At 63.5% G+C, this 24,081-nt stretch overlaps 3 protein-coding genes across 7 annotated transcripts in view; all 3 read left to right on the plus strand.

Annotated features, from left to right (window-relative positions):
- ZNF638 (zinc finger protein 638) overlaps nt 1–2,605 on the plus strand; it is a 48,881-nt gene extending 46,276 nt beyond the window's left edge. For 3 of the 5 annotated variants that reach the window (XM_084205262.1, XM_084205265.1, XM_084205264.1), the window contains exons 23-25: nt 184–276; nt 1,848–1,966; nt 2,285–2,605. In XM_084205262.1, the coding sequence (XP_084061388.1) occupies nt 184–276; nt 1,848–1,966; nt 2,285–2,338 (266 nt within the window). In that variant the 3' untranslated portion in view covers nt 2,339–2,605. The remainder of the gene's footprint in view (nt 1–183; nt 277–1,847; nt 1,967–2,284) is intronic. The other 2 variants (XM_084205263.1, XM_084205266.1) reach the window with 1 other exon arrangement.
- A 3,847-nt stretch (nt 2,606–6,452) lies between these two features.
- CPXM1 (carboxypeptidase X, M14 family member 1) lies at nt 6,453–19,487 on the plus strand (the record flags this gene model as incomplete). Its single annotated transcript, XM_084205097.1, has 14 exons — nt 6,453–6,921; nt 7,039–7,158; nt 7,359–7,468; nt 8,001–8,140; nt 8,211–8,295; nt 9,756–9,906; nt 10,078–10,166; nt 10,280–10,403; nt 11,303–11,499; nt 12,798–12,977; nt 15,303–15,600; nt 17,260–17,399; nt 18,304–18,406; nt 18,835–19,487. 14 exons carry the CDS (start codon nt 6,453–6,455, stop codon nt 19,083–19,085), a joined length of 2,457 nt encoding a protein of 818 aa, XP_084061223.1. The 3' UTR covers nt 19,086–19,487.
- A 1,218-nt stretch (nt 19,488–20,705) lies between these two features.
- NAT8 (N-acetyltransferase 8 (putative)) lies at nt 20,706–23,729 on the plus strand. The gene is made up of 2 exons (XM_084204302.1): nt 20,706–21,100; nt 22,580–23,729. Exon 2 carries the CDS (start codon nt 22,588–22,590, stop codon nt 23,245–23,247), a length of 660 nt encoding a protein of 219 aa, XP_084060428.1. The 5' UTR covers nt 20,706–21,100; nt 22,580–22,587; the 3' UTR covers nt 23,248–23,729.
- The last annotated feature ends 352 nt before the right edge of the window (nt 23,730–24,081 follow it).

Below are 24,081 nucleotides of genomic sequence, written 5' to 3' on the forward strand. Positions count from 1 at the left end.
AGCTTGGACGAGGCTTGGAGCCACCTGGGCTGGTGGAAGGTGTCCCTGTCCATGTCTCTGAGGTGCCTCCCAACCCAAACCATTCCATGGTTCCGTTCCATCGTTCCATGATTCTGTTCCATGATTCCATTCCACCACTCCATGATTCCATGATTCCATCCCAACATGCATTTCTGTCTCCAGCAGCTCAGCTGGGATCAGAAGATGCAGAACCAAAGTCTCAGCAGAAGAAAACGACTTTTCCAGGTGTCCCCAAGACGCAGAGCACTCCCAAAGGTAAATCCAAAGGAATCCCCCAAAATGCTCCAGGTTTTCCTGGCTGGAAGATTCTTTCCTGCCTGTTTGAAAACTCCTCCTGTGCCTTACCACCACAGGGAACCTCGGAGCCAGGGCCCAGAATCCATGGTTTTTCTTGGCTCCTTCAAATCCATGTTTAACTAGTTGGTTAACTAGTCAGAAGCCTCTCATGGCAAGTTTTTTTATAAAAATTTCCAAATCCAAGTGGAATTATCATTAGTGGAGTGCACTGTGGTGTCTCCTGAGGGTTCCCATCCTGTGGCGAGTTTTATTCCCAGCATTCAGTGTCTGGAAAGGAGGGAGGGAATTGCTGCCAGGGCTGTGAAATGGGGGTGTAGGGATATACTGAATTCCATGGGGTCAGGAATTGTTCCAGCTTCCCTGGGGTCAGTCCTTCAGGAGCTGCTCCAACACGAGTCACTTCCATGGAGTCTTTTTTCAGGAGCTGCTCTAGTGTGGGTCCCTTTTTCCATGGGATCAATCCTTCAGGGGCTGCTCCAACTTCTGTGGAGTCAGTCCTTTGGGAACTTCCTGAATTCCCATGGGATCAATCCTTCAGGAACTGCTCCCTCTCCCATGGGGTCAGTCCTTCAGGAACTGCTCCCTCTCCCATGGGGTCAGTCCTTCAGGAACTGCTCCAGTGTGGGTCATTTTTCCATGGGATCAATCAACCCTTCAAGATCAGGCTGCTCCAACGTGGGCCACTTTTCCATGGGGTCAATCCTTCAGGAATTGTTCCAATTTCTGTGGGCTCAGTTCTTCAGGAACTGGTCCAACTTGCATGGGCTCAGTCCTTCAGGAGCTGCTCCAACATGAGTCACTTTTCCATGGAGTCAGTCCTTCAGGAATTGTTCCAAGTTCCGTGGGGTCAATCCTTCAGGAATTGTTCCAGCTTCCATGGGGTCAGTCCTTCAGGAACAGGCTGCTCCTACACAGATCACTTCTCCACGGGATCAGTTCTTCAGGAACTGCTCCACCTTCCATGGGGTCAGTCTTTCAGGAGCTGCTCCAATATGGGTCACTCTTCCTTGGGATTAATCCTTCAGGAAGAGGGGTCACTTTTCCATGGGGTCAGTCCTTCAGGAACTACTCCAACTTCCATGGGGTAAATCCTTCAGGAGCTGCTCCAGCAGGGATCACTTTTCTGTGGGGTAAATCCTTCAGGAACTGCTCCAGCAGGGATCACTTTTCTATGGGGTAAATCCTTCAGGAGCTGCTCCAGCAGGGATCACTTTTCTATGGGGTAATTCCTTCAGGAACTGCTCCAACAAGGATCATTTTTCTATGGGATCAGTCCTTCAGGAACTGCTCCAACTTCCATGGAATTGGTTGCTTCATTCCCAGAAAATTGTGTGTTTATTGAAACTGCAGATGACCTGTGGATTGAAGAGGGGCAGGGACCAGCTTGGGTAGAAAAACTGGTTTTTTGGAACGTTAAAGAACCGTGATTTCCCCCTGAGGAATCAAAAATTGCCCAGATCAGGCTAAAAAGGAGGGAGAGGTTGGAGCATTTCTGGGAGCTGTGTGTGGTGACTGTGGTGTATCCTCAGCTCTGGACATCCTGGTCCCAAAGGCCGGATTCTTCTGCCAGATCTGCTCCCTCTTCTACGCCGACGAGCCCTCCATGATCAACCACTGCAGGACCGCCCTGCACCGGCAGAACATGGAGGTACTGCCCAGGAAAACGGGAATATCCCCCCAAATCCTTGGGCTCAGGGCTGCCAAGGGTTCCCTGGGAGTTTGGGAAGACAGTGGGAGTATGGAATATTTTTATTGCATGCCCAGGTTGTGGGGAATCCTGATCCCTGAGATTTGGCCACGTTCCCCTCAGGAGCTTCCCACGTGGAATTTGGGGGTTTTTATGGGACAAATCCCAGCTTGGCTGTGGGAGGAGCTGACTGAACCTGGCCCAGGTGTTCCTGGCCCAGGTTTTAGGGGATAATCCTGGAATATCCCTGCAGCACCATCTCTTCTCCCTTCTCCACAGAAATTCATGGCCAAGCAGCAGGAAAGCGGCGGGGAGGAGCCGAGCTCCAGGTGATGGAGCTTCCCAGGAATGACACTTCGGGGCCAGTCAGTTCTGTGTGTTTGGAATTCCTTTGTCACTTGGGGTCAGGAAGGAGCATCCATGGTGTAAAGAATCGGAGCTGGGAACAGACCAAACCCAAAGCAGGAGAGGGTTGGAATTGTGTCTCCGATCATCCGACGTGGGAGAGACTGTTCCAGGTGTCTCCAGGAAATAAATGTTCTTACTGTATAGTTACCCCAGGGTAACTATAGGAATTAAATGTTCTTACTGTATAGTTACCCCAGGGCTTGAGTTTGGGGTCATTCCTTGGGGTTTGGTGACTCTGGATGACACTGGAGATCCAGGGGATTGATGGAGAGAGTCAAGGGAAGGGGCTTGAACTCCAGGAGCAGCTGAGGGAGCTGGGAAAGGGGCTCAGCCTGGAGAAAAGGGGGATCGGGGGGACCTTGTGGCTCTGCACAACTCCCTGGATTCTTGGAGCCAGGAGATGGGATCTGCTCCCAGGGAACAGGGACAGGAGGAGGGGGAACAGCCTCAGGCTGGGCCAGGTTGGATACTGGGAAAATTCCTTCTTGGAAAGGGCTGTCCAGCCCTGGCAGGGGTGGAGTCCCCATCCCTGGGGGGATTTACCAGCCCTGTGCATGTGGCACTTGGGGACATGGCAGCGGTGGCCTTGGCTGAGCTGGACTCGATGGTCTCAAAGGGTTTTTCCCAACCCAAACAATTCCATGAGTCCCTGCCCTGCACCCAACCTCCCCTCGACCCCCCTCAGTTCCATGGTGACATTCCAAACTTGGGGACACCCCTGGAGCACTCAACCCCTCCTGGGGCTCATTAGCAGCTGACAGAGCCGCAGGAATTCGGGAATTCCTTTAATTCCTTTAATTCCTTTAATTCCTTTGCCCGTGGCCGGGCACCCCCTGCATGAGGAGCACGTGGGAACCTTTTCTCCCCATGGGCTTCAGCCAGATGGGTCAGCAGGTGAAATTCTGATTGACTCCCTGGGAGTGCTGAACTTCTCTGAGGTGGGATCAGTGCCAGGCTCCGTGTGGGAATAGCCCTGGAGGTCAGGATGGGCAGGGCTGGAGGGAGCTGACCCTGCCACCAGTGGTGCGGGTGGGAATGTGCCCCCTGCTCTGTTGGCTGGCCCGGGCACAGCTCCTGGTCAAGAAAGTCTTTCCCGCTGGGACCTCTCCTGGCTGGTGAAGTCTTCCCATTGGGACAGAGCTTTGTGTCCCCTGACATTCCCGTGACACTGCTCTGGGTGTCTCTCGGTGTCCCCTTGGCACGCGCCTTCATCGGTGAATTCTTCCATTTGGGACATCTCGTGCTTGATGAATTCTTCCATCTGGGACATCTCCTGGTGGATTAAGTCTTCCCACTGGGACAGAGTTTTGTATCCATTGACTTTCCCTTGGTGCTGTTCTTGGTGTCTCTTGGCTTTTCCTTGGCTCGGGTCTTGGCTGAGGGATTCTTCCTTTTGGGACATCCTGTGGTTGATGGATCCTTCCTTTTGGGACATCTCCCGGTTGATGGATTCTTCCATCTGGGACATCTCCTGGTGGATTAAGTCTTCCCATTGGGACAGAGTTTTGTATCCCTTGGCATTCCCTTGGTGCCATTCTTGGTGTCTCTTGGCTTTTCCTTGGCTCAGGTCTTGGTTGATGGGTCCTTCCAAATGGGATATCGCCCGGTTGATGGATCCTTCCATGTGGGACATCTCGTGTTTGGTGAAGTCTTCCATTTGGGATATCTCCTGGTTGATGGATCCTTCCACGTGGGATGTCTCGTGGTTGACAGATTCTTCCATCTGGGACATCTCCTGGTGGATTAAGTCTTCCCATTGGGACAGAGTTTTGTATCCCTTGGCATTCCCATGGTGCCGTTCTTGGTGTCTCTCGGCTTTTCCTTGGCACAGCTCTTGGTCGATGAAGTTTTCCATGTGGGACATCTCCTGGTTGATCAGATCTTCCCATTGGGACACACTTCTGTATCTGATGGCATCCCCCTGGCACCACTCTTGGGATCCGTTGGCTTCTCCTTGGCGCCGTTCTTGGTTGGTGAATTCTTCCCCATGGGACAGATCCTGGCGCCCCTTGCCTTGCCCCTGGCGCAGTTCCTGGCCTCCCCTGGCTTTCTCCTGGTGCAGCTCTTGGTCAATGAATTCTTCCATGTGGGACATCTCCTGGCTGATGAAATCCAGCCACCAGGACAGATCTTTGTATCCATGGGCTGTGCCCTGGCTCATCCCTCGGGATCTCTCTGCATGCCCCAGGGATCCCTGTGGATCTCTGCCATGTCCCCTTTGGCACAGCCCTTGGGGACCACAGAATTCCCACTCTTCTTGCTCCATGGACAGCATCCCCTGTCCCTCCCAGCACCGGGGCCTCCACAGCCCCTGGGCCAGCTGGGAGTTGGGATTTGGCTTCTCCAGAGGGATCCAGGAGCTGCTGCTCCTGGGAATGGACCTGAACCCTTTGGGATGACACTGGGATCGGGGCACAGCGCAGCTCCCGCGTCACAACAGGACACCCAGCAACCACAGAGCCCTCTGGAACCTTCTGGAACCTTCTGGAGCTGCAGCCCCGGCCACACAAAACACCAGGATTGTGCAGGGGGTTTGTCCCTCCCGGGTGACACTGGAAGGACATTGGGGACACCCAGAGACACCTGGAGAAGTGGCACTGTGAGGACGTGAGGAGGTTCAGCCAGACTGGGTGAAATTCCAGACTGGAGCACGGGAACATCCCTGCGGGAAAGGGACATGGGGACTGTCCCGGCACTGCTCGGTGGCTTCAACCCCGCTCCGGCTGTGGGGTGTGGGGAACCAGAGCAGCTTCCCGGTAGGATTCCTGACATCCCGGGAAAAGCCACGGCGCCTTTAAGGCATCTCCAAGCGGGATCTGGCAGCCGCGGCCGCTGCACCAGGAAATTCCTGACATCCCGGGAAGTGCTGAGCCAGCGCGAATCGGGGCCGGCTGCGCCTTGGAGCCGGGAACGGCGCCAGGAGCGGGGCCGGGAATTCTGCAAACCTCGAAAGAGCCGTCACGCGGGGCTGAGGCTCGGCCGCCCCTCCTGGGGCCGCGCCAGAGCCTCGACAGAAGGCAGGAGCTGCCTCAGCCCGGGACAAAACCCGTCCCAGCATCCAGCCCTGGATGCCCTGGGAATCGGGCAGGGAATGCCCCGTCCCCCGTGCCAGCCCCGCTGTCCCCGCTGTCCCCCGCTCCCCTGGGATGGCGAAGGAGCATCCCCGGCTGGCGGATCCGAAGGATCCCGGAGCAGTGCGCAGAGCCAGAGGGGTCTGTCCCCCTCCCTCCTCGGCCCGGCAGGGCTCTGGGACACTCCCAGGGACAGCGCAGGGATGAGGACAAGGGACAGGGATGGCACTGGCGGCAGCTGCGCTGCCCTGCCCGCTCCGCGCCCGCAGGAAATCCCAAATAAAGACGGGAAAGTCGAGCCAGGAAAGTTGTTTCGTGGCGGAAAACGAGCGCGTGTGAGACCCCGCGCAGGGTGCGGGGACAGGCTGGACCCGGACCCGGCACCCGGACCCGCACCCCGAGTCCCACCCGGGGCACCCCCGAGGGGTCGGGGCCGGGGACCGCCCCTCGTCGCCGGGTTCGGCCCCGCTCCGCCCGCACCGGCGGCTCCGGGACCTCCCGGGTCCCCGGGCTCGGCCGGCGACGCCGCCACTGCGGCGGGAGGAGCCCCCGCGGACCCCCGGGGCACTCACCGACCGGCGATGCGACAGTGGGGACACTGCGGGGATACAGTGAGGGCACAGTGGGACACGGTGATGGGACAGCGGGGACACGGTAGGGACACAGGTCAAGGCCCGCCGGTGAGCGGGCGGGACTCAGTGTCCCCCGTTCGAGGGGTCCGGTGTCTCGGGGAGCGGAACGGGGCCGTTTAACGGGGCGGGGCGGGCAGGGCACGGCCGGGGGTCCCGGGCGGGGGCCGTGCCGAGGGCAGGCGGGGGTCCCGGGCAGGAAGCGGGCGGGGAGCGGGCGGGGGTCACGGCCGGGCGGGAGGGGGCGGGGGTCGGGGAGGGGCCGGGACCGGGACCAGGAGCGGGGCAGGGACCGGCAGGAGCGGGCAGGGACCGGCCGGGACCGGCAGGGCCGCGGCCATGCCGGGGTCGCCCCTCGCCCCGCTGCTGGTGCTGCTTCTCCTGCTGGGGCCCCCGCCGCCCCCCGCCCGCGCTGCGCCCCCCCAGCCCGGCCGGCCCCGCGGCACCGGGGTGGGCACGGCCAGCGGGACCCCCAAAGCCAGCGGGGTGACCCCAACGAAGGGCGCCGCCAGCGGGGTGTCCCCCAGAAAGGGCACCACGACGGGACCCCCCAAAGCCAGCGGGGTGTCCCCCACGAAGGCCACCGCGAGAGGACCCCCTAAAGGCAGCGAGACGCCCCCCTGGAAGGGCACCACGGCAGGACCCCCCAAACCCAGCGGGGTGCCCCCTCCGAAGGGCAGCACGGCCGCCCCCTCCAGGAGCAGCCCCACGACGGGACCCCCGAAGGGCAGCACGGCCCCCCCGGTGCGGGACAGCGCGACCCCCCCCAGCCCCGGCCCCTCCCGGCGCGGGGACCCCGCGGGCACAGGTAGGACCGGGAGGGGTCGGGGGCGCCGGGAGGGGACGGGGTGCGAAGGACCGTGTGTGCCAAGGGGGGTTGACGGGGGAAAACGGGGTGCCAGGCTGTTCCCGTGTCCCCTCGCAGCTCCGGCGCCCACGGTGACCAAGGTGGCGGTGAGGAGGAGGAAGGTGGTGAGGAAGAAGGTGGTGAAGAAGAAGGTGCTGAGGAAGAAGCCGGAGACTCCGGCCGCTCCGCAGGAGCCCCGTACGTGCGGGTGGCCCGGGGGTTGTCACCGGCACAGGGAGCTGGCCGTGTCCTGGGGACACCTGGGGACACCTGGGGGTTGGGGTGTTGAACCGTGGCTGGCGGGGTCCCCGTGGCACAGCTCGGTGGGGACACGGCGTGGGGACAGCCCCGGCCGTTCAGGGGTCCCTGTGTGAGCATTGTCCCCACTGTGTCCCCAGCGTGTCCCCCCCTGGGGCTGGAGTCCCTGCGGGTGCTGGACGAGCAGCTCCGGGCATCGAGCCACAAGCGGCACGGGCTGGGCGCGCACCGCGGCCGCCTCAACATCCAGGTACTGCCGGGTGGGCCAGGGTGGGCCAGGAACGTGCCAGAGGGTGCCAGGAGTGTGCCAGGATGGGCCAGGAATGTGCCAGGAGTGTGCCAGGATGGGCCAGGAATGTGCCAGGAGTGTGCCAGGAGTGTGCCAGGATGGGTCGGGATGTGCCAGGAGTGTGCCAGGCTGTGCCAGGCTGGGGGGATGTTTGGATGTCACCCACACGACATGCGGCAGGCGGATGTAGCAAGCACATGGTAAACACAGGGTAGGTGTGGCACATTCATGGCGGGTTTGTGGCATCTTCACGGCATGTTTGTGACATTTTGTGGCGAGTTTGTGGCATCTTCGTGGCACATTTTTGACGTTTTGTGGCGAGTTTGTGGCATCTTCGTGGCCCACGAGCATCCCAGGCGCTCTCCAGCTCTGCCCCGTCCCTCCCATGTGGCTCCCCGTGATCCCGGTGCCACCACCCCGCTGCCACCCCGGGCTCGGGGACACGGCAGGCGGTGGGGCCGTGTCCCTGTGCGTGTCCCCTCCCCTCCCGCAGTCAGGGCTCTACGATGGTGACTTCTACGATGGTGGCTGGTGCGCGGGGCGCGAGGACACGGAGCAGTGGCTGGAGGTGGACGCCCGGCGCCTCACCCGCTTCACCGGCGTGGTCACCCAGGGCCTCAACTCCATCTGGACGTAAGGGGACAAGGGGGACAAGGAAGGGGGGACAGCGTGGGGGACCCCCTGACCCCCCTGTGCCCCACAGGTACGACTGGGTGACGTCCTACAAGGTGCAGGTCAGCAACGACTCACACGCGTGGCTGCCGAGCCGCAACGGCACCGAGGAGGCGGTGGGTGGCACCGGGGGTGGCACCGGGGTGGCACCGGGGTGGCATCCCCAGACACGGTGGGGACATGGGGAGGTGACAGTGCTGGAGGGCAGGAATCACCTGGGAGGTGATGATGATGGGGGGGGTTAATGGTGCTCAGGGGTTAATTGTGCCAGGGTGAGGGCATTAATTGTGGCAGGTGGGTAAGGATGCAAAGGTGGGGTTAATTAGGCCAGAGTTAATTATGCTTGGGTTAATTGTGGTGGGCTTAACCATGCCAGGTGGGCAACGATGCCAGGGGTTTTAGTTAGGCCAGGGTTAATTGTGCCAGGTGGATTAACCATTCCAAGACTTGACTGTGCCAGGGGGTAACAATGTCGGGGGGGTTAATTATGCCAGGGTTAATTATACTGGGGGTTAACCAGGTGAGATAACCCTGCCACGGGGCTTAATTAGGTCAAGGTTATTTGTGCTGGGGTTAACTGTGCCAGGTGGGATAACCACACTGGGCAGGGTGTTAACCCAGCCCGGTTAACCACACCAAGGAGTGTTAACCACCCCGGGGAGTGATGCCCATCCCAGGGTGCCCATCCTGGGGTGCCCATGCCAAGGAGCCCATCCTGGGGTGCCCATCCCAAGGAGCCCATCCCGGGGTGCCCATCCCGGGGTGCCGGTGCCAGCTGGCTCCGTGCCCGGGCTCTGTTGCCCTTGGCCTGGCCCTGCCGGCCGCTCTGCAGCGCTTCCCCCCAGCACAAAGGCTGCTTGTCCCTGCCTGGGCACCTGCCAGCCCCCCTGGCACAGCTGTGGGGACAAGGGGACATGCATGGGCGTGGCGTGGCACCGCGGGAGGGCACGGCAGCCTGGAGCTGGGGAGGGTTTGGGGTCCCTGTGCTGAGGGTGGGTTTGGGGTCCCTGTACCTGAGGTGGATTTAGGGATCCCTGTGCCTGGGGTGGATTTGGGGTCCGGTGCTGGAGTGGGTTTGGGGGTCCCCATGCCAAGGATGGGGTTGGGGTCCCAGTGCCAGGATTGTACCAGGGCTGGGTTTGGGGGGTTCCTGTGCTCAATGGGTTTGGGGTCCCTGTGCCTGGAGTGGATTTGGGATCCCTATGCCAGGGTGAGTTTGGGTCCCTGTGCCTGGGGTGGATTTGGGGGTCCCTGTGCTGAGGGTGGATTTGGGGGTCCCTGTGCCTGGGGTGGATTTGGGGGTCGCTCTGTCAGAGCTGTACCAGGATCAGGTTTGGGGATCTCCATGCCAGGGGTGGATTTTGGGGTCCCCCTGCCTGACCCATGCCAGGAACAGGTTTGGGGCTCCCTATGCCCATCCCTGGCACCTTTGGGGTCCGAGCAGCACCCGCGGCACCACCCGGGCTCTGCCCCCGGCCGTGCCTGCTCCTCGTTGAGGGCTGGAGGGGACCCGCAGTGCCTGGAGCCCCACGGGTGGCTCTCCCTGACCCCTCCTGTCCCCTGCTGTCCCCTGCAGGTGTTCCCCGCCAACAAAGACCCCGAGACGCCGGTGCTGAACCTGCTGCCCTCGCCGCTCGTGGGGCGCTTCCTGCGCATCAACCCCCAGAGCTGGTTCCCCAACGGCACCGTCTGCCTGCGGGCCGAGGTGCTGGGCTGCCCCGTGCCCGGTGCGTGTCCCCGGCTGTCCCCTGCCCCGTGGGGACCCGCTGGCTGTCCCCCTGGTCGCCACACGCCGCCCCGCCAGCGCCCAGCGCGGGCGATCGCCACCGGCGGTGTCACCCGAGTCGCGGTCTGGGCTGTTCGCTGTCCCTGACCGTGTCCCCTCGGTGTCCCCGCAGACCCCAACGATGCGCACGCCTGGCACCCCCCGGTCCCGCCCGAATCGCAGCTGGATTTCCGCCACCACAACTACAAGGAGATGAGAAAGGTGCCACCCTGCCCCCGAGCCCTGGCGGGCTCCGTGTCCCCAAGGACGGCGCGGCGCGGGGCTGGGGGGGCTGTGCCACCTCGGGGTGTCCCTGACGGTGCCACCACCCGCAGCTGATGAAGAGGGTGAGCGAGGAGTGCCCCGACATCACCCGCGTGTACAGCATCGGGCAGAGCTCCCGCGGGCTGCGCCTCTACGTGATGGAGATCTCGGACAACCCCGGGCAGCACGAAGTCGGTGGGTACGGGGGGACAGCTGGGGACAGCTGGGGACAGCTGGGGTGGGGCACGATGGGCGTGGGGACAGCGTCCGGGGATGCCCAGGTGGGGAAGGGGTGACTGAGGGTGCCCAGGATGAGGAGGGGGCGCCAGGGATGGCCAGGCTGGTGCAGGAGGGTGGGGACAGTCACTAGGGCAGGTGCAGGGAATGGGGACAGTCACTAGGGCAGGTGCAGGGGATGGGGACAGTCCCTAGGGCAGGTGCAGGAGGGTGGGGACAGTCACTAGGGCTGGCTCAGGATGGGGTGACTGGGCCACCCAGCCTGGCACGGGGTGCCCCGAATGGAGTTGGGGTCACCAGAGACACCCAGACCTGTGAAGGACAGGGGGACAGGGTGGCTGGGGACACCCAGGGTGGGGATAGGAACACAGGGACACCCAGACTAGTGCAGGATGGGGATGGGGACACAGGGACACCCAGACTGGTGCAGATGGATGGGGACAGGGTGACCAGGGACACCCAGAGATGCTCAGGACAGGGACAGGGACACCCAGACTGGTGCAGGGACATGGGGACAGGGTGACCAAGGACACTCAGAATAGAGATAGGGACACAGGGACACCCAGGCTGGTCCAGGATGGGGACAAGGACACCCAGACTGGTGGAGGTTCAGGGGGGCAAGGACACCCAGGGTGGTGCAGGGACATGGGGACAGTGACCAGGGACACCCAGGGTGGAGATAGGGACACAGGGACACCCAGACTGGTGGAGGGACAGGGGGACAAGGACCCTCAGGGTGGTGCAGGGATATGGGGACAGTGACCAGGGACACCCAGTCGGGTCCAGCATGGGGACAGGGACACCCGGGGTGGCGCAGGGACACGGGGACAGTGCAGCCACCCCCGGTGGCCCCGCAGGAGAGCCGGAGTTCCGCTACGTGGCCGGCATGCACGGGAACGAGGTGCTGGGCCGGGAGCTGCTGCTGAACCTGATGGAATTCCTGTGCCGGGAGTTCCGCCGGGGCGACCCCCGCGTGGTGCAGCTGGTGACGGGCACGCGCATCCACCTGCTGCCCTCCATGAACCCCGACGGCTACGAGACCGCCTACAAGCTGGTACGGCGGGCACTGCCCGGCCCTGCCCGCCCCGGGGATCCCGGGGATCTCAGTGCCCGTCCTGGTGTCCATCTCCGTGACCACGGTGTCCATCCCGGTGTCCATCCCGGTGTCCATCCTGGTGATCCCAGTGCCCGTCCCAGTGACCGCAGTTCCAATACTGGTGCCCATCCCAGTGATTGTGGTGTCCATCCCGGTGATCTTGGTGTCCCTCCCTATGCCCATCCCAGTGCCCATCCCTGTGATCCCAGTACCTATCCCAGTGACTGCTGTGCCCATCCTGGTGATCCTGGTGTCCCTACCTATGCCCATCCTGGTGCCCGTGTTGGTGATCCTTATGCCCAACCCAGTGCCCATCCCGCTTATCCGTGCCCATCCCAGTTATCCCGGTGCCCATCCCGGTGATCCTGGTGCCAATCCTGGTGATCCCAGTGTCTAACCCAGTGATCCCAGTGCCCATGGTGTCCATCCCAGTGACCATCCCAGTGCCCATCCCAGTGATCCCAGTGCTCATCCTGGTCATCCCAGTGTCCATCCCAGTGATCCCAGTGTCCATCCCAGTGATCCTGGTGCCCATCCCAGTGTCCATCCCAGTGCCCATCCTGGTGATCCCAGTGTCCATCCCAGTGATCCTGGTGCCCATCCCGGTGATCCTGGTGCCCATCCTGGTGATCCCAGTGCCCATGGTGTCCATCCTGGTGCCCATCCCAGTGATCCCAGTGCCCATCCCAGTGATCCCAGTGTCCATCCCAGTGATCCTGGTGCCCATCCCAGTGTCCATCCCAGTGCCCATCCCGGTGATCCTAGTGTCCATTCCGGTGATCCCAGTGCCCATCCCAGTGCCCATCCCGGTGATCCCAGTGCCCATCCCGGTGATCCCAGTGCCCATCCCAGTGCCCATCCCGGTGATCCCAGTGCCCATCCCAGTGCTCATCCTGGTGATCCCAGTGCCCATCCTAGTGCCCATCCCAGTGATCCCAGCGCTCATTCCGGTCATCCCAGTGCCCATCCCGGTGTCCATCCCCGTGCCCATCCCGGTGATCCCAGTGCTCATCCCAGTGCCCATCCGAGTGATCCCAGTGCCCATCCGAGTGATCCCAGTGCCCATCCCAGTGCCCATCCCGGTGCCCATCCCGGTGATCCCAGTGCTCATCCCAGTCATCCCAGTGCCCATCCCAGTGTCGATCCCCGTGCCCATCACGGTGATCCCAGTGCTCATCCCAGTGCCCATCCCAGTGATCCCAGTGCCCATCCCAGTGATCCCAGTGCCCATCCTGGTGATCCCGGTGCCCCGGCAGGGCTCGGAGCTGGCGGGATGGGCCATGGGCCGCTGGACGTACGAGGGCATCGACCTCAACCACAACTTCGCCGACCTGAACACGGCGCTGTGGGACGCCGAGGACAACGACCTGGTGCCCCACGAGTTCCCCAACCACTACATCCCCATCCCCGAGTACTACACCTTCGCCAATGCCACGGTGAGAGCCCAAAGCACCCCCATCCTCCTGGGGGGGTCCTGTGGTGAGACCCCAAAACGCCCCCATCCTCCTGGGCTGGTGCCATGGGGAGACCCCCAAACCCCCATCCTGTCATATCAGGGTGACACCCCAAAACCTCCATCCTGTCACATCAGGGAGAGACCCCAAAACCCCACATCCTATCAGTGTGAGACCCCAAAACGCCCCCATCCTCCTGGGGTGGTGCCATGGGGAGACCCCCAAACCCCCATCCTCTCACATCGGGGTGACACCCCAAAACTCCCATCCTATCCCATTGGTGTGGCACCCCAAAACCCCCATCCTCTCACAGCAGACCCCAAAACCCCCATCCTATCAGTGTGAGACCCCAAAACCCCCATCCTATCAGTGTGAGACCCCAAAACCCCCAACCTTTCACATCAGGGAGAGACCCCAAAAGCACCCCCTCTGTCACATCAGGGAGAGACCCCAGAACCCCCATCCGATCCCCTTGGGGTGAGACCCCCAAACCCCCCAGAGTGCCCCTAAAACCCCCCTAAAACCCCTCAAAAACCCCCAAAACCCCTCCCAGTGCACCGGGCTGGGCGCTGCCCACCCACAGGGGCTGCCCTGGGGCTGAACCCGCCCAACTCCGTGGGTCACCAGAAGCCACAAGGATGTGGCCACCACCAGCATGACACACGGGTGACAGTGACAGTGGTGTCACCACGTGGGTGGCCCCAGTGGTGCAGGTGACAGTGGTGTCACCACACAGGCGGCTCCGGAGATGGTGATGGCAGTGTCATCATGCAGGCAGCCCTGGAGACAGGGGTGACAGAGGTGTCACCACACACATGGTCCCAGAGAGGCGGGTGACGGGGGTGTCATTGCGTGGGTGGCCCCAGAGACGCAGGTGACAATGATGTCACCGTGCAGGCAGCCCCAGAGACGTGGGTGACAGCAGTGTCACCACACACGTGGCCCTAGAGACGTGGGTGACAGCAGTGTTATAGCACAGGTGGCCCCGGAGGCAAGGGCGACAGCAGTGTCACCACGCAGGTGACTCCAGAGACATGGGTGACAGTTATGTCACCACACAGGTGGCCCCGGTGGTGGGGGTGACCGTGGTGTCACCACGCAGATGGCCCCAGAGATGCAGGTGACAGCAGTGTCATTGCACAGGTGGCCCTGGCGGCCCAGGTGACGGCACTGTCACCACGCTGGTGGCCCCCAGTGGCACAGGTGATGGCAGTGTTACTGCGCAGGTGGCCTCGGGGGTGTGTGTGACAGCGGTGTCACCGCACAGGTGGCCCTGGTGGCGTGGGTGACGGTGGTGTCACTGCGCACATGGCCCCGGTGGTGTGGGTGACAGCAGTGTCACTGCATAGGTGGCCCCGGGGGTGTGGGTGATGGCGGTGTCACCACATAGGTGGCCCTGGTGCTGTGTGTGACGGTGGTGTGGGTAACGGCGGTGTCACCGCGCAGGTGGACCCAGAGATGCGGGTGACAGCGGTGTCACCGCGCAGGTGGCCCTGGGGGTGTGTGTGACGGCGGTGTCACCATGCACATGGCCCCGGTGCTGTGGGTGACAGCGGTGTCACTGCGCAGGTGGCCCCAGAGATGTGGGTGACAGTGGTGTCACCGCGCAGGTGGCCCCAGAGATGTGGGTGACAGTGGTGTCACCGCACACATGGCCCTGGTGCTGTGTGTGACAGCAGTGTCACCATGCACATGGCCCCGGTGCTGTGTGTGACGGCAGTGTCACCACGCACATGGCCCTGGTGCTGTGTGTGACAGCGGTGTCACCATGCACATGGCCCCAGTGCTGTGTGTGACGGCAGTGTCACCATGCACATGGCCCTGGTGGTGTGTGTCACAGCAGTGTCACCGCACAGGTGGCCCCGGTGCCGTGTGTGACAGCAGTGTCACCATGCACACGGCCCCAGTGGTGTGTGTCACAGCGGTGTCACCACGCACACGGCCCCGGTGCCGTGTGTGACAGCGGTGTCACCATGCACATGGCCCCAGTGGTGTGTGTGACGGCAGTGTCACCATGCACATGGCCCCAGTGCTGTGTGTGACGGCAGTGTCACCATGCACATGGCCCTGGTGGTGCGTGTCACAGCAGTGTCACCGCACAGGTGGCCCCGGTGCCGTGTGTGACAGCGGTGTCACCGCGCAGGTGGCCCCAGTGCCATGTGTGACAGCGGTGTCACCACGCAGGTGGCCCCAGTGCCATGTCTGACAGCGGTGTCACCACGCACACGGCCCCGGTGCTGTGTGTCACAGCGGTGTCACCACGCACACGGCCCCGGTGCCGTGTGTGACAGCAGTGTCACCGCGCAGGTGGCCCCGGAGACGCGGGCGGTGATCGCGTGGATGCAGCGCTACCCGTTCGTGCTGAGCGCCAACCTGCACGGCGGCGAGCTGGTGGTCACCTACCCCTTCGACATGAGCCGCACCTACTGGAAGGCGCAGGAGCTGACCCCCACGCCCGACGACGGCGTCTTCCGCTGGCTGGCCACCGTCTACGCCACCGCCAACCTGGCCATGGCCAGCGGGGAGCGCCGCCGCTGCCACTACGACGACTTCACGCGCTTCGGCAACATCATCAACGGCGCCAACTGGCACACGGTGGCCGGCAGTGAGTAGGGACACTGTGACCTTGGTGGGACACGGTGGCAGTGAGCAGGGACACAGCTCAGGTGGCACACGGTGGCAGTGAGCAGGGACACTGTGACCTTAGGTGGCACACGGTGGCAGTGAGTAGGGACACGGCTCAGGTGGCACATGGTGGCAGTGAGCAGGGACACTGAGCTCAGGTGGCACACGGTGGCAGTGAGCAGGGACACTGAGCTCAGGTGGCACACGGTGAGTGGCAGTGAGCAGGGACACTCTGTGAGCTCAGGTGGCACACAGGGGCAGTGAGCAGGGACACAGCTCAGGTGGCACACGGTGGCAGTGAGCAGGGACACTGTGACCTTAGGTGGGACATGGTGGCAGTGAGCAGGGACACAGCTCAGGTGGCACATGGCAGTGAGCAGAGACACTCTGTGAGCTCAGGTGGCACATGGCAATGAGCAGGGACACTGGGCTCAGGTGGCACATGGCAGTGAGCAGAGACACTGTGACCTTGGTGGGACACGGTGGCAGTGAGCAGGGACACAGCTCAGGTGGCACACGGTGGCAGTGAGCAGGGACACTGTGACCTTAGGTGGCATACGGTGGCAGTGAGTAGGGACACGGCTCAGGTGGCACATGGTGGCAGTGAGCAGGGACACAGCTCAGGTGGCACATGGCAGTGAGCAGGGACACTCTGTGAGCTCAGGTGGCACATGGCAGTGAGCAGGGACACTGGGCTCAGGTGGCACATGGCAGTGAGCAGAGACACTCTGTGAGCTCAGGTGGCACATAGTGGGTGGCAGTGAGCAGGGACACTGTGAGCTCAGGTGGCACACAGGGGCAGTGAGCAGGGACACAGCTCAGGTGGCACATGGCAGTGAGCAGGGACACTCTGTGAGCTCAGGTGGCACATGGCAGTGAGCAGGGACACTGGGCTCAGGTGGCACATGGCAGTGAGCAGAGACACTCTGTGAGCTCAGGTGGCACACGGTGGGTGGCAGTGAGTAGGGACACGTGGATTTTTTGTTTCTTTTTTATTTCTTTTTTGTTTCTCTTTTGTTTCTTTTTTGCCCTTTTTTTTTTCCGTTTCTGTTTTGGTTTTGTGTTTCTTTTAGAATGATGGTATTTCTCCTTTGGACTCAGATATTTATCAGTTCTTATCTACATTACAGTCTCACAAACCCTGAATTTTATAGTCATTTACTCTGACAAGCTCAAAGTGGAGCCCTCTCTCTCCCTTTAGAAAGCTTTTTAAGGCTAAACTATCCAATTAAGAAATGACGCCCAAATTATTTTTATTTTTAACTCAATAACCTGTGACTTGCAATGTGGAATTTTTTATCCACTGACACAAAACCACCCAAACCCATGAAGAAGAAGGTAAGCAATAAGGACCAGCCCCTGCCCTAAAACTTCTATTTTGCTTTATAGATATTACTATGTTCTAAAACCTTAAATTCTGAGTTTCCCACCACGTGATATTACACACTTCTAATCGAGCTGCACATTCATCATTTGAGTTCTATTATTTAATTTTGGAAGCTTTCTCCACACCCTCAGGTCAAATTCAGTGTTCTGGGGGCCTGCCAGCACAGAAAGTCTGAGATTCTCAGTATCCAGGGACACTCCGGGATTTTCCTGTCACTTTGTCCCCTGCTGCCACCCGCCCTGTGCCCCGCAGGCATGAACGACTTCAGCTACCTGCACACCAACTGCTTCGAGATCACCGTGGAGCTCTCCTGCGACAAATTCCCGCACGCCTCCGAGCTGCCCGAGGAGTGGGAGAACAACCGCGAGTCGCTGCTGCTCTTCATGGAGCAGGTGGGGCACGGGCTGGCACCGCGGTGGCACCGGGGTGGCACCCGGGGCTTGGGGACACGGCTCGAGGGTGGCAGGAGCCACCCCGGGTCTGTCTGCGAGGAGGGAATGGGGGGCTGGGGGGGAATGGGGTGCTGGGATGGGGAAGGGGGGTCCAGGATGGGGGATTTGGGGGGTTTGGGACATGGGGACACTGAGGGGATCTGGGGGTGCTGGGATCATGGGGACACTGGGGAAGTGGGGTCCAGGATGGGGAAAGGGGGGTTTGGGACATGGGGACACTGAGGGGGTCTAGGGGTGCTGGGATCATGGGGACACTGGGGAAGGGGGGGTCCAGAGTGGGGGATTTGGGGGGCTTTGGGACATGGGGACACTGGGGGATCCAGGGTGGGGGATATGGGAACCTTTGGAACATGGGGACACTGGGGAAGGGGGGTTCAGGGTGGGGGGTTTGGGACATGGGGACACTGAGGGGGTCTGGGGGTGCTGGGACCAGGGGGACACTGGGGAAGGGGGGGGTCCAGGGTGGGGGATTTGGGGGGTTTTGGGTCATGGGGACACTGGGGGAGGGTGGTCTAGGATGGGCAGGATTTGGGGGCTTTGGGACATGGGGACAGTGGGGGGTCAAGGCAGTTCTGGGATCATGGGGATGCTGAAGAAGGGGGGTCCAGGATATGGGATTTGGGACATGGGGACACTGAGGGGGTTTGGGGGTGCTGGGATCACGGGGACACTGGGGAAGGGGGGATCCAGAGTGGGGGATCTGGGGGGCTTTGGGACATGGGGACACTGGGGGGGTCTGGGGGTGCTGGGATCATGGGGACACTGGGGAAGGGGAACCCCCAGGGGTGTCTGTAGGATTTTGAAGGGGGGGACACACCTGTGCCACCTGCCCGACGCCCTGCAGGTGCACCGGGGGATCAAGGGCGTGGTGCGGGACAGTGACACCGAGCAGGGCATCCCCAACGCCATCATCTCCGTGGATGGCATCAACCACGACGTCCGCACCGGTACCGGGACACCGGGACAGCGAGGGAGGGGGGTGGGGTGGGAACGGGAACGGGATCGGGCTGGGAATGGAGGTGGGATCAGGACAGGGATGGGGTGGGAATGGGGATGGGGACGGGAATGGAGATGGCATTGGGAATGTGAATGGGACGGGGCTGGGACAGGGAAAGGAATGGGATGGGATTTGGGGATGGGGTGGGAATTGCAGGTGGGGAGGGAAATAGGGCTGGGAAAGGGGGTGGGGACAGGAATGGGATGGGGTTGGGGACAGGGATGGAAGGGGGATGGGATTGGGGATTGCAGATGGCAATGGAAGCAGGATTAGGCTGGGAATGGGGATGGGATTGGGGGTGGGAATAGGGATGGGACAAGAACGGGACTGGGGACGAGGACAGGGGTGGGGACAGGAGTGTGACACCCGCCCCCGCAGCCTCGGACGGGGACTACTGGCGGCTGCTGAACCCGGGCGAGTACGAGGTGACGGCGCGGGCCGAGGGCTACGAGGCGGCCACGCAGCCGTGCCGGGTCTACTTCGAGAACGTTCCCACCCCGTGCAGCTTCCGCCTGGCGCGGGCGCGGGGCCGCCACCGGCCCGGGAGGACCCGACCGGGCCCCGACCCGGCCCTGCGGCTGCAGCGGCTGCGCCTCCGCCGCCTGCGCGCCCACGGCCGCGGACAGTGACCGGGGCGGCCCCGGGGCCGCGGGCTCGGCCGGGGGCGCGGGGGTCGGGCCGGACGGCTCCCAGTAAAGTTTGGGTGCGCTGCCGCTGCGAGTCTGCGGGGCTGGAGCGGCGGAGGGACCGGGACCGGGACCGGGAATGGGATCGGGAGCGGGAAAGGGAATGGCAATAGGAACGGGAACAGGACCGGGAATAGGAACGAGAATGGGAAAGGGAACGGGACCGGGAATAGGAACGGGAAAGGGAACAGGACCGGGACCGGACCTCGATCCCGCCCCGGACCCCCCCGTGGGAACTCGGCGAGGCCACGCCCCTCACAGGCCACGCCCATCCACTGTCCTTCAATAGCGCCGCCGTGGTAAAGCCCCGCCCATTCTCTGCTGACCAATAGAAATCCCGCACCGAGCCCCTCATTAGGACACGCCCCTGTCCGTGGTATAAACAGTCATTAGCCATAAGCCACGCCCACAAACCCACGCCCCTTTCTATTGTCGAGTGCTCCTCCTCGGCCCCGCCCCCGGTGCGCACGTGAGTGCCTGTCCCGCCCATCCCCTCATCTCTGGGCGCCTATTGGCTGCCGGAAGTGGGAGGGGCGGGGGGCGGGGGCAGCGCGGACCAATAGGATGCGAGAGTCGTCGGCGGCGCGGAGGGGGCGGGGCTGGGGGACTCGGAGGGGGTTCGGGGACACTGGGGGGACACTGGGGGGTTCCTGGACAGCGGGGACAATGGGGACCTGCAGCGTGGGGTGGCCCCGGAGTGCTGGGGGCACTGCGCTGCTCTGGGGGCTGCTGGGCCGCGAGGGACCTGGGGGGGTCTGCAAAGTTCTGGGGACCTTGGGGACAATGTCCGGCAGTGCTGCGACAGTGGGGGGGGGTCTCCAGGCTGGGGGGTCCGGGGGTGTCCGGGCTGTGGAGTCTGGGAAATTCCGGGCCATGGAGGCACTGGGAGGGTCCGGGGGGTCCTGGGGGCACTGGGGCGTGTTGGGACTTCGGGGACACCGAGAGAGGGTCGGGGGTGGGCTCTGGGGGTCATGGGGGGAGGATGGGGCACCACCATCAGAGCCAGCACCCCCTGGGCCCCCAGGAGATGGGGGGCAGCGGCATGGGGCACCTCGAGTCCCACGGAAAGCCGGGGGGGCACTGGGGGGTTGTAGGGTACAAGAAAGGAGTTGGGGTGACCCCCCCCCCTTAACCCCCCTGTGGTCCTGCAGGGTGGGGGGCTGTGCCCTGCTGGGCTCAGATGCCACCGTGTCCCCCTCCCCAAATGAAGGGCTGTCCCCAGCGCTGGGCTGAGCCGTTCCTGGGGGTCCCCAGCACCATGGGGGTCCCCAACACTGCCGGCACCCCCAGGACACCTCACGGGGAGGCTCCAGCACGGAGAATCACCATGAGGACCCCCCAGCCCCCGGGGGTGACGCTGGGTGACCCTGGGCAGGGCTTGGGGGTCCCCACAGTGGTGACACCCACTCTGCGAGGGGCTGCACCCCCACCCCACTTCCCCGTAGCCATCCATTGCTGCCCCATCGCCGGGATCTGGGGGGCACAGGGGTCTCGTGCAGTGTCCCCCCCGCCACTGCCCCGGCCCCCCGTGCCCTGCGCTCCCCCAAATCCCCCCCGTGACCCCATAACCTTCCGCGATCGCTTTATGGCATCATCGGCAGGGGCAGCGCTTCCCGCTCGGCGCCTGCGCTCGCCGCGCCGCCGGAGCCTCCGCCGGCCTGGCACGGCCCAAATCGGGGGTGTCCCCCCCCGGTGCTGCCGCCGGAGCCCCCCCAAACCTGCCGGACCCCCCACCCTAAGCGCCGCAGAACGATGGGCTGAACGCATCCGGCCTCTTGCAGGCACAGGCCGGGCTGGGGGGTGCGGCAAACAAAGACCCCTCCCCAAAAGAAAGCCCTCGGGGGTGCTAAGGGGGTCACCGAGCCCCCCTCGGGCCGCTGAGGGACCCTGCGGTTGTCCCCGAGGAGCCGCAGAGCCGCCGGTCCCGGTTTGAGGAGCGACAGCGCCGGGAGCAGCAGGTGGGGGGGGCGGCCGGGAGGGATTTCTGGGGAAAGGGGTTTGGGGCCGGGCACCCCCCGCAGCGCCGGGTTTGGGGCACTTTGGGGACCCCCTTGCCGTGCCCAGCCTGGGTCTGACCCCCCAAACCTACAGGGGGGCTGTCCCCGTGTCCCCTCCTGTCCCTGTGTCCCCTCCTGTCCCCTCTGTCCCCGTGTCCCTGCTGTCCCCTCCTGTCCCCTCCCGTCCCCTCTGTCCCCGTGCCCCCCGGGCCCTTTGCCCCTTTGCCCCGCTCTGCCACGGGCACAGCTCCGTGCCTACGTTCTGCCCACCTTTGCCCGGGGCAGGTCGTGCCGCTGCTTCCGGTGAGTGCCGGGGTCCCGGGGAGGGGTAGGGGGGATACCCCCAGATCCTGCAGCTCTTCCCCTGTGCCCCCCTTCCCCCCAGTGCCCCTGCTGCCCACCCCGGGTGTGCCAGGTAAAGCCCCTGCCCAGCTGGGGCGGGGGATGAACCCCTGAGAGCCCAGCGAGGGAGGGGAAGGAACCCCCACACTTTTTCACCCTTGTTTTTGGGGTACCCCTGGGTGGGAGCAGCACTGGCACTGCCCTGACCCCTTGAGCTACCTCAGGGATGGGTCTGGGGGCACACTGGGGGTCCCTGTGAGGGTGGGCACTGCCCTGAACCCCCTGTTCCATCCCACAAATGTGTTTGGGGGTATCCTGGGGGTCCCTGTGAAGGGGAGCACCGCTGTGACCCCCGTGTGCCATCCCAAAGATGGGATCTGGGGGTATCCTGGGGGGTCTCCATCCATGGCAATGCCTTGACCCCTTGTGCCACCCCAGGGATGGGTCTAGAGACAGCCCAGGGGTCCCTATGAAGGTGGGCACTGTCCTGACCCCCCGTTGCCATCCCAGGGATGGGTCTGGGGATGTCCATCCATGGCACTGCCCTGACCCATTGTGCCACCCCAGGGATGTGTTTGGGGGCACACTGGGGGTCCCTGTGAGGGTGGGCACTGCCCTGACCCCCTATGCCACCCCAGGGATGGGTCAGGGAGCACACTGGGGGTCCCTGTGAGGGTGGGCACTGCTCTGACCCCTTGTGCCACCCCAGGGATGGATCTCGGGATACTCTGGCTGTCCCTGTGAGAGTGGGTGGGCACTGCCATGACCCCTTGTGCCACCCCAGGGATGGATCTCAGGACACTCTGGCTGTCCTTGTGAGAGTGGGTGGGCACTGCCATGACCCCTTGTGCCACCCCAGGGATGGATCTCAGGACACTCTGGCTGTCCTTGTGAGAGTGGGTGGGCACTGCCATGACCCCCTGTGCCACCCCAGGGATGGGTCTGGGGGTCCCCATCCGTAGTAGTGCCCTTGTGCCACCCCAGGGACGGCTCTCAGGACACTCTGTCTGTCCCTGACCCCCCCGTACCCCCTAGGATCCATTTCCCCCTGCCCACCCTCCTACAGCACCCCCCTAACCCCTCTCCGTGCCCCCCCAGGTGCCCCCATGGCGTCGTTCCGCATCCGGCAGTACCAGGAGCAGGACTACGAGGCCGTGCGGGCGCTGTTCGCCCGCGGCATCCTGGAGCACGCCCCGGCCGGCTTCCGCCACGTGCTGCGGGCGGCGCGGGTGCGCCTGGCGCTGCTGGCCGTCTTCGTGGCGGCGCGGGCGGCCGCGGGCTCCTGGGTGCTGGGGCTGGGCGCGGTGGCGCTGGCGCTGGTGCTGCTCTGGGTGCTGGTGCGCTCGATCAGCGCCAAGTACGTGCGCGATGCGCTGGAGACCGACCTGTGCGACGTGTCCGGCTCGTACCTGCGCTCGCCCGACTGCCGCTTCTGGGTGGCCGAGGAGGCCGGCGCCGTGGTGGGCACGGTGGCGGCGATGCCCGCGGGCCGCGGCGAGCTGGAGCTGATGAGGATGTCGGTGAGCCGGGAGCACCGGGGCCGCGGGCTGGCGCAGGCGCTGTGCCGGGAGATGCTGGCGTTCGCCCGCGCCCGCGGGTACGGCGCCGTGGTGCTCAGCACCTCCGTGGTGCAGGTGGCGGCGCAGCGGCTCTACGAGGGGCAGGGCTTCCGTAAGGTGGGCGCCTCGTACCCCGGGCTGCTGGGCATCTTGCTGAACTTCCAGATCTTTCGCTACCGCTGCGACCTGGGCGATGGCGATAAGTAGGGCCCGGTGGCATGGCACCCCGAACCCGGCGCTGCCGTGGCGCCCCAGCTCCAGCCCCGGCACGGCGCCGTGAGCCCGGGACATGAGGCGCTGCCGTGGCGCTGCCGTGGCACCCGAACCCTGGCACCGCCGCTGCCCGTGACCCCCGGCACCGCTATGGCACCCCAAACCCGGCCCCGGGACACCCCTCCAGCACTCCGACCCCAATCCTGGCACAGCAGCACCGGCACAGCACCGCGATCCCGGGACACAGAGCACCACCCCGGCACCCCAGCCTGGCTCCGTGACACCGGGACGTGTGGCACCACCGTGACACCGGGACGTGTGGCACTGCCCTGGCAGCCCAGCTCCGGGCCTCCACCACAGCACTCCACCCCTGGCACCTGAAGCACCGCCATGGCACCCCCGATCCCCACCCTGGCACAGGGGGGCACCTCCGTGGCCCTTCTTGGATTTCTAGCAGCAGGAAATAAAGATAGACCTTTGGGAACAGTGTGTGTGACAAGGGACATCTTGGGGCGTGTGAGGGTAAGGGACGGCCTGGGAGACAGCAAACACTCTGAGGGAGGGGGGATACCTTGAGGGACAACTCGATGGAACACGGGACATCTTGAGCGACACCTTCGCGGATAAGAGGCCTCTTGGGGAACTGGGGACACACTGGGGGACAACGGAGATTTTGGAGGAGAGGGGAAATCTTTGGGGACAGGCGACACTTCGGGGGACAAGGTCTGTGCCCTCACCCAGGATGGCGGCGGTTCCCCTTTCTCGCTGCCCTCACCCAAGATGGTGGCGGCTCCCCCTCTTTCCTTGCCCTCACTCAACATGGCGGCG

This window comes from Fringilla coelebs (assembly GCF_963513975.1).
Source record: "Fringilla coelebs genome assembly, chromosome: 4".
Classification (NCBI taxonomy): domain Eukaryota; kingdom Metazoa; phylum Chordata; class Aves; order Passeriformes; family Fringillidae; genus Fringilla; species Fringilla coelebs.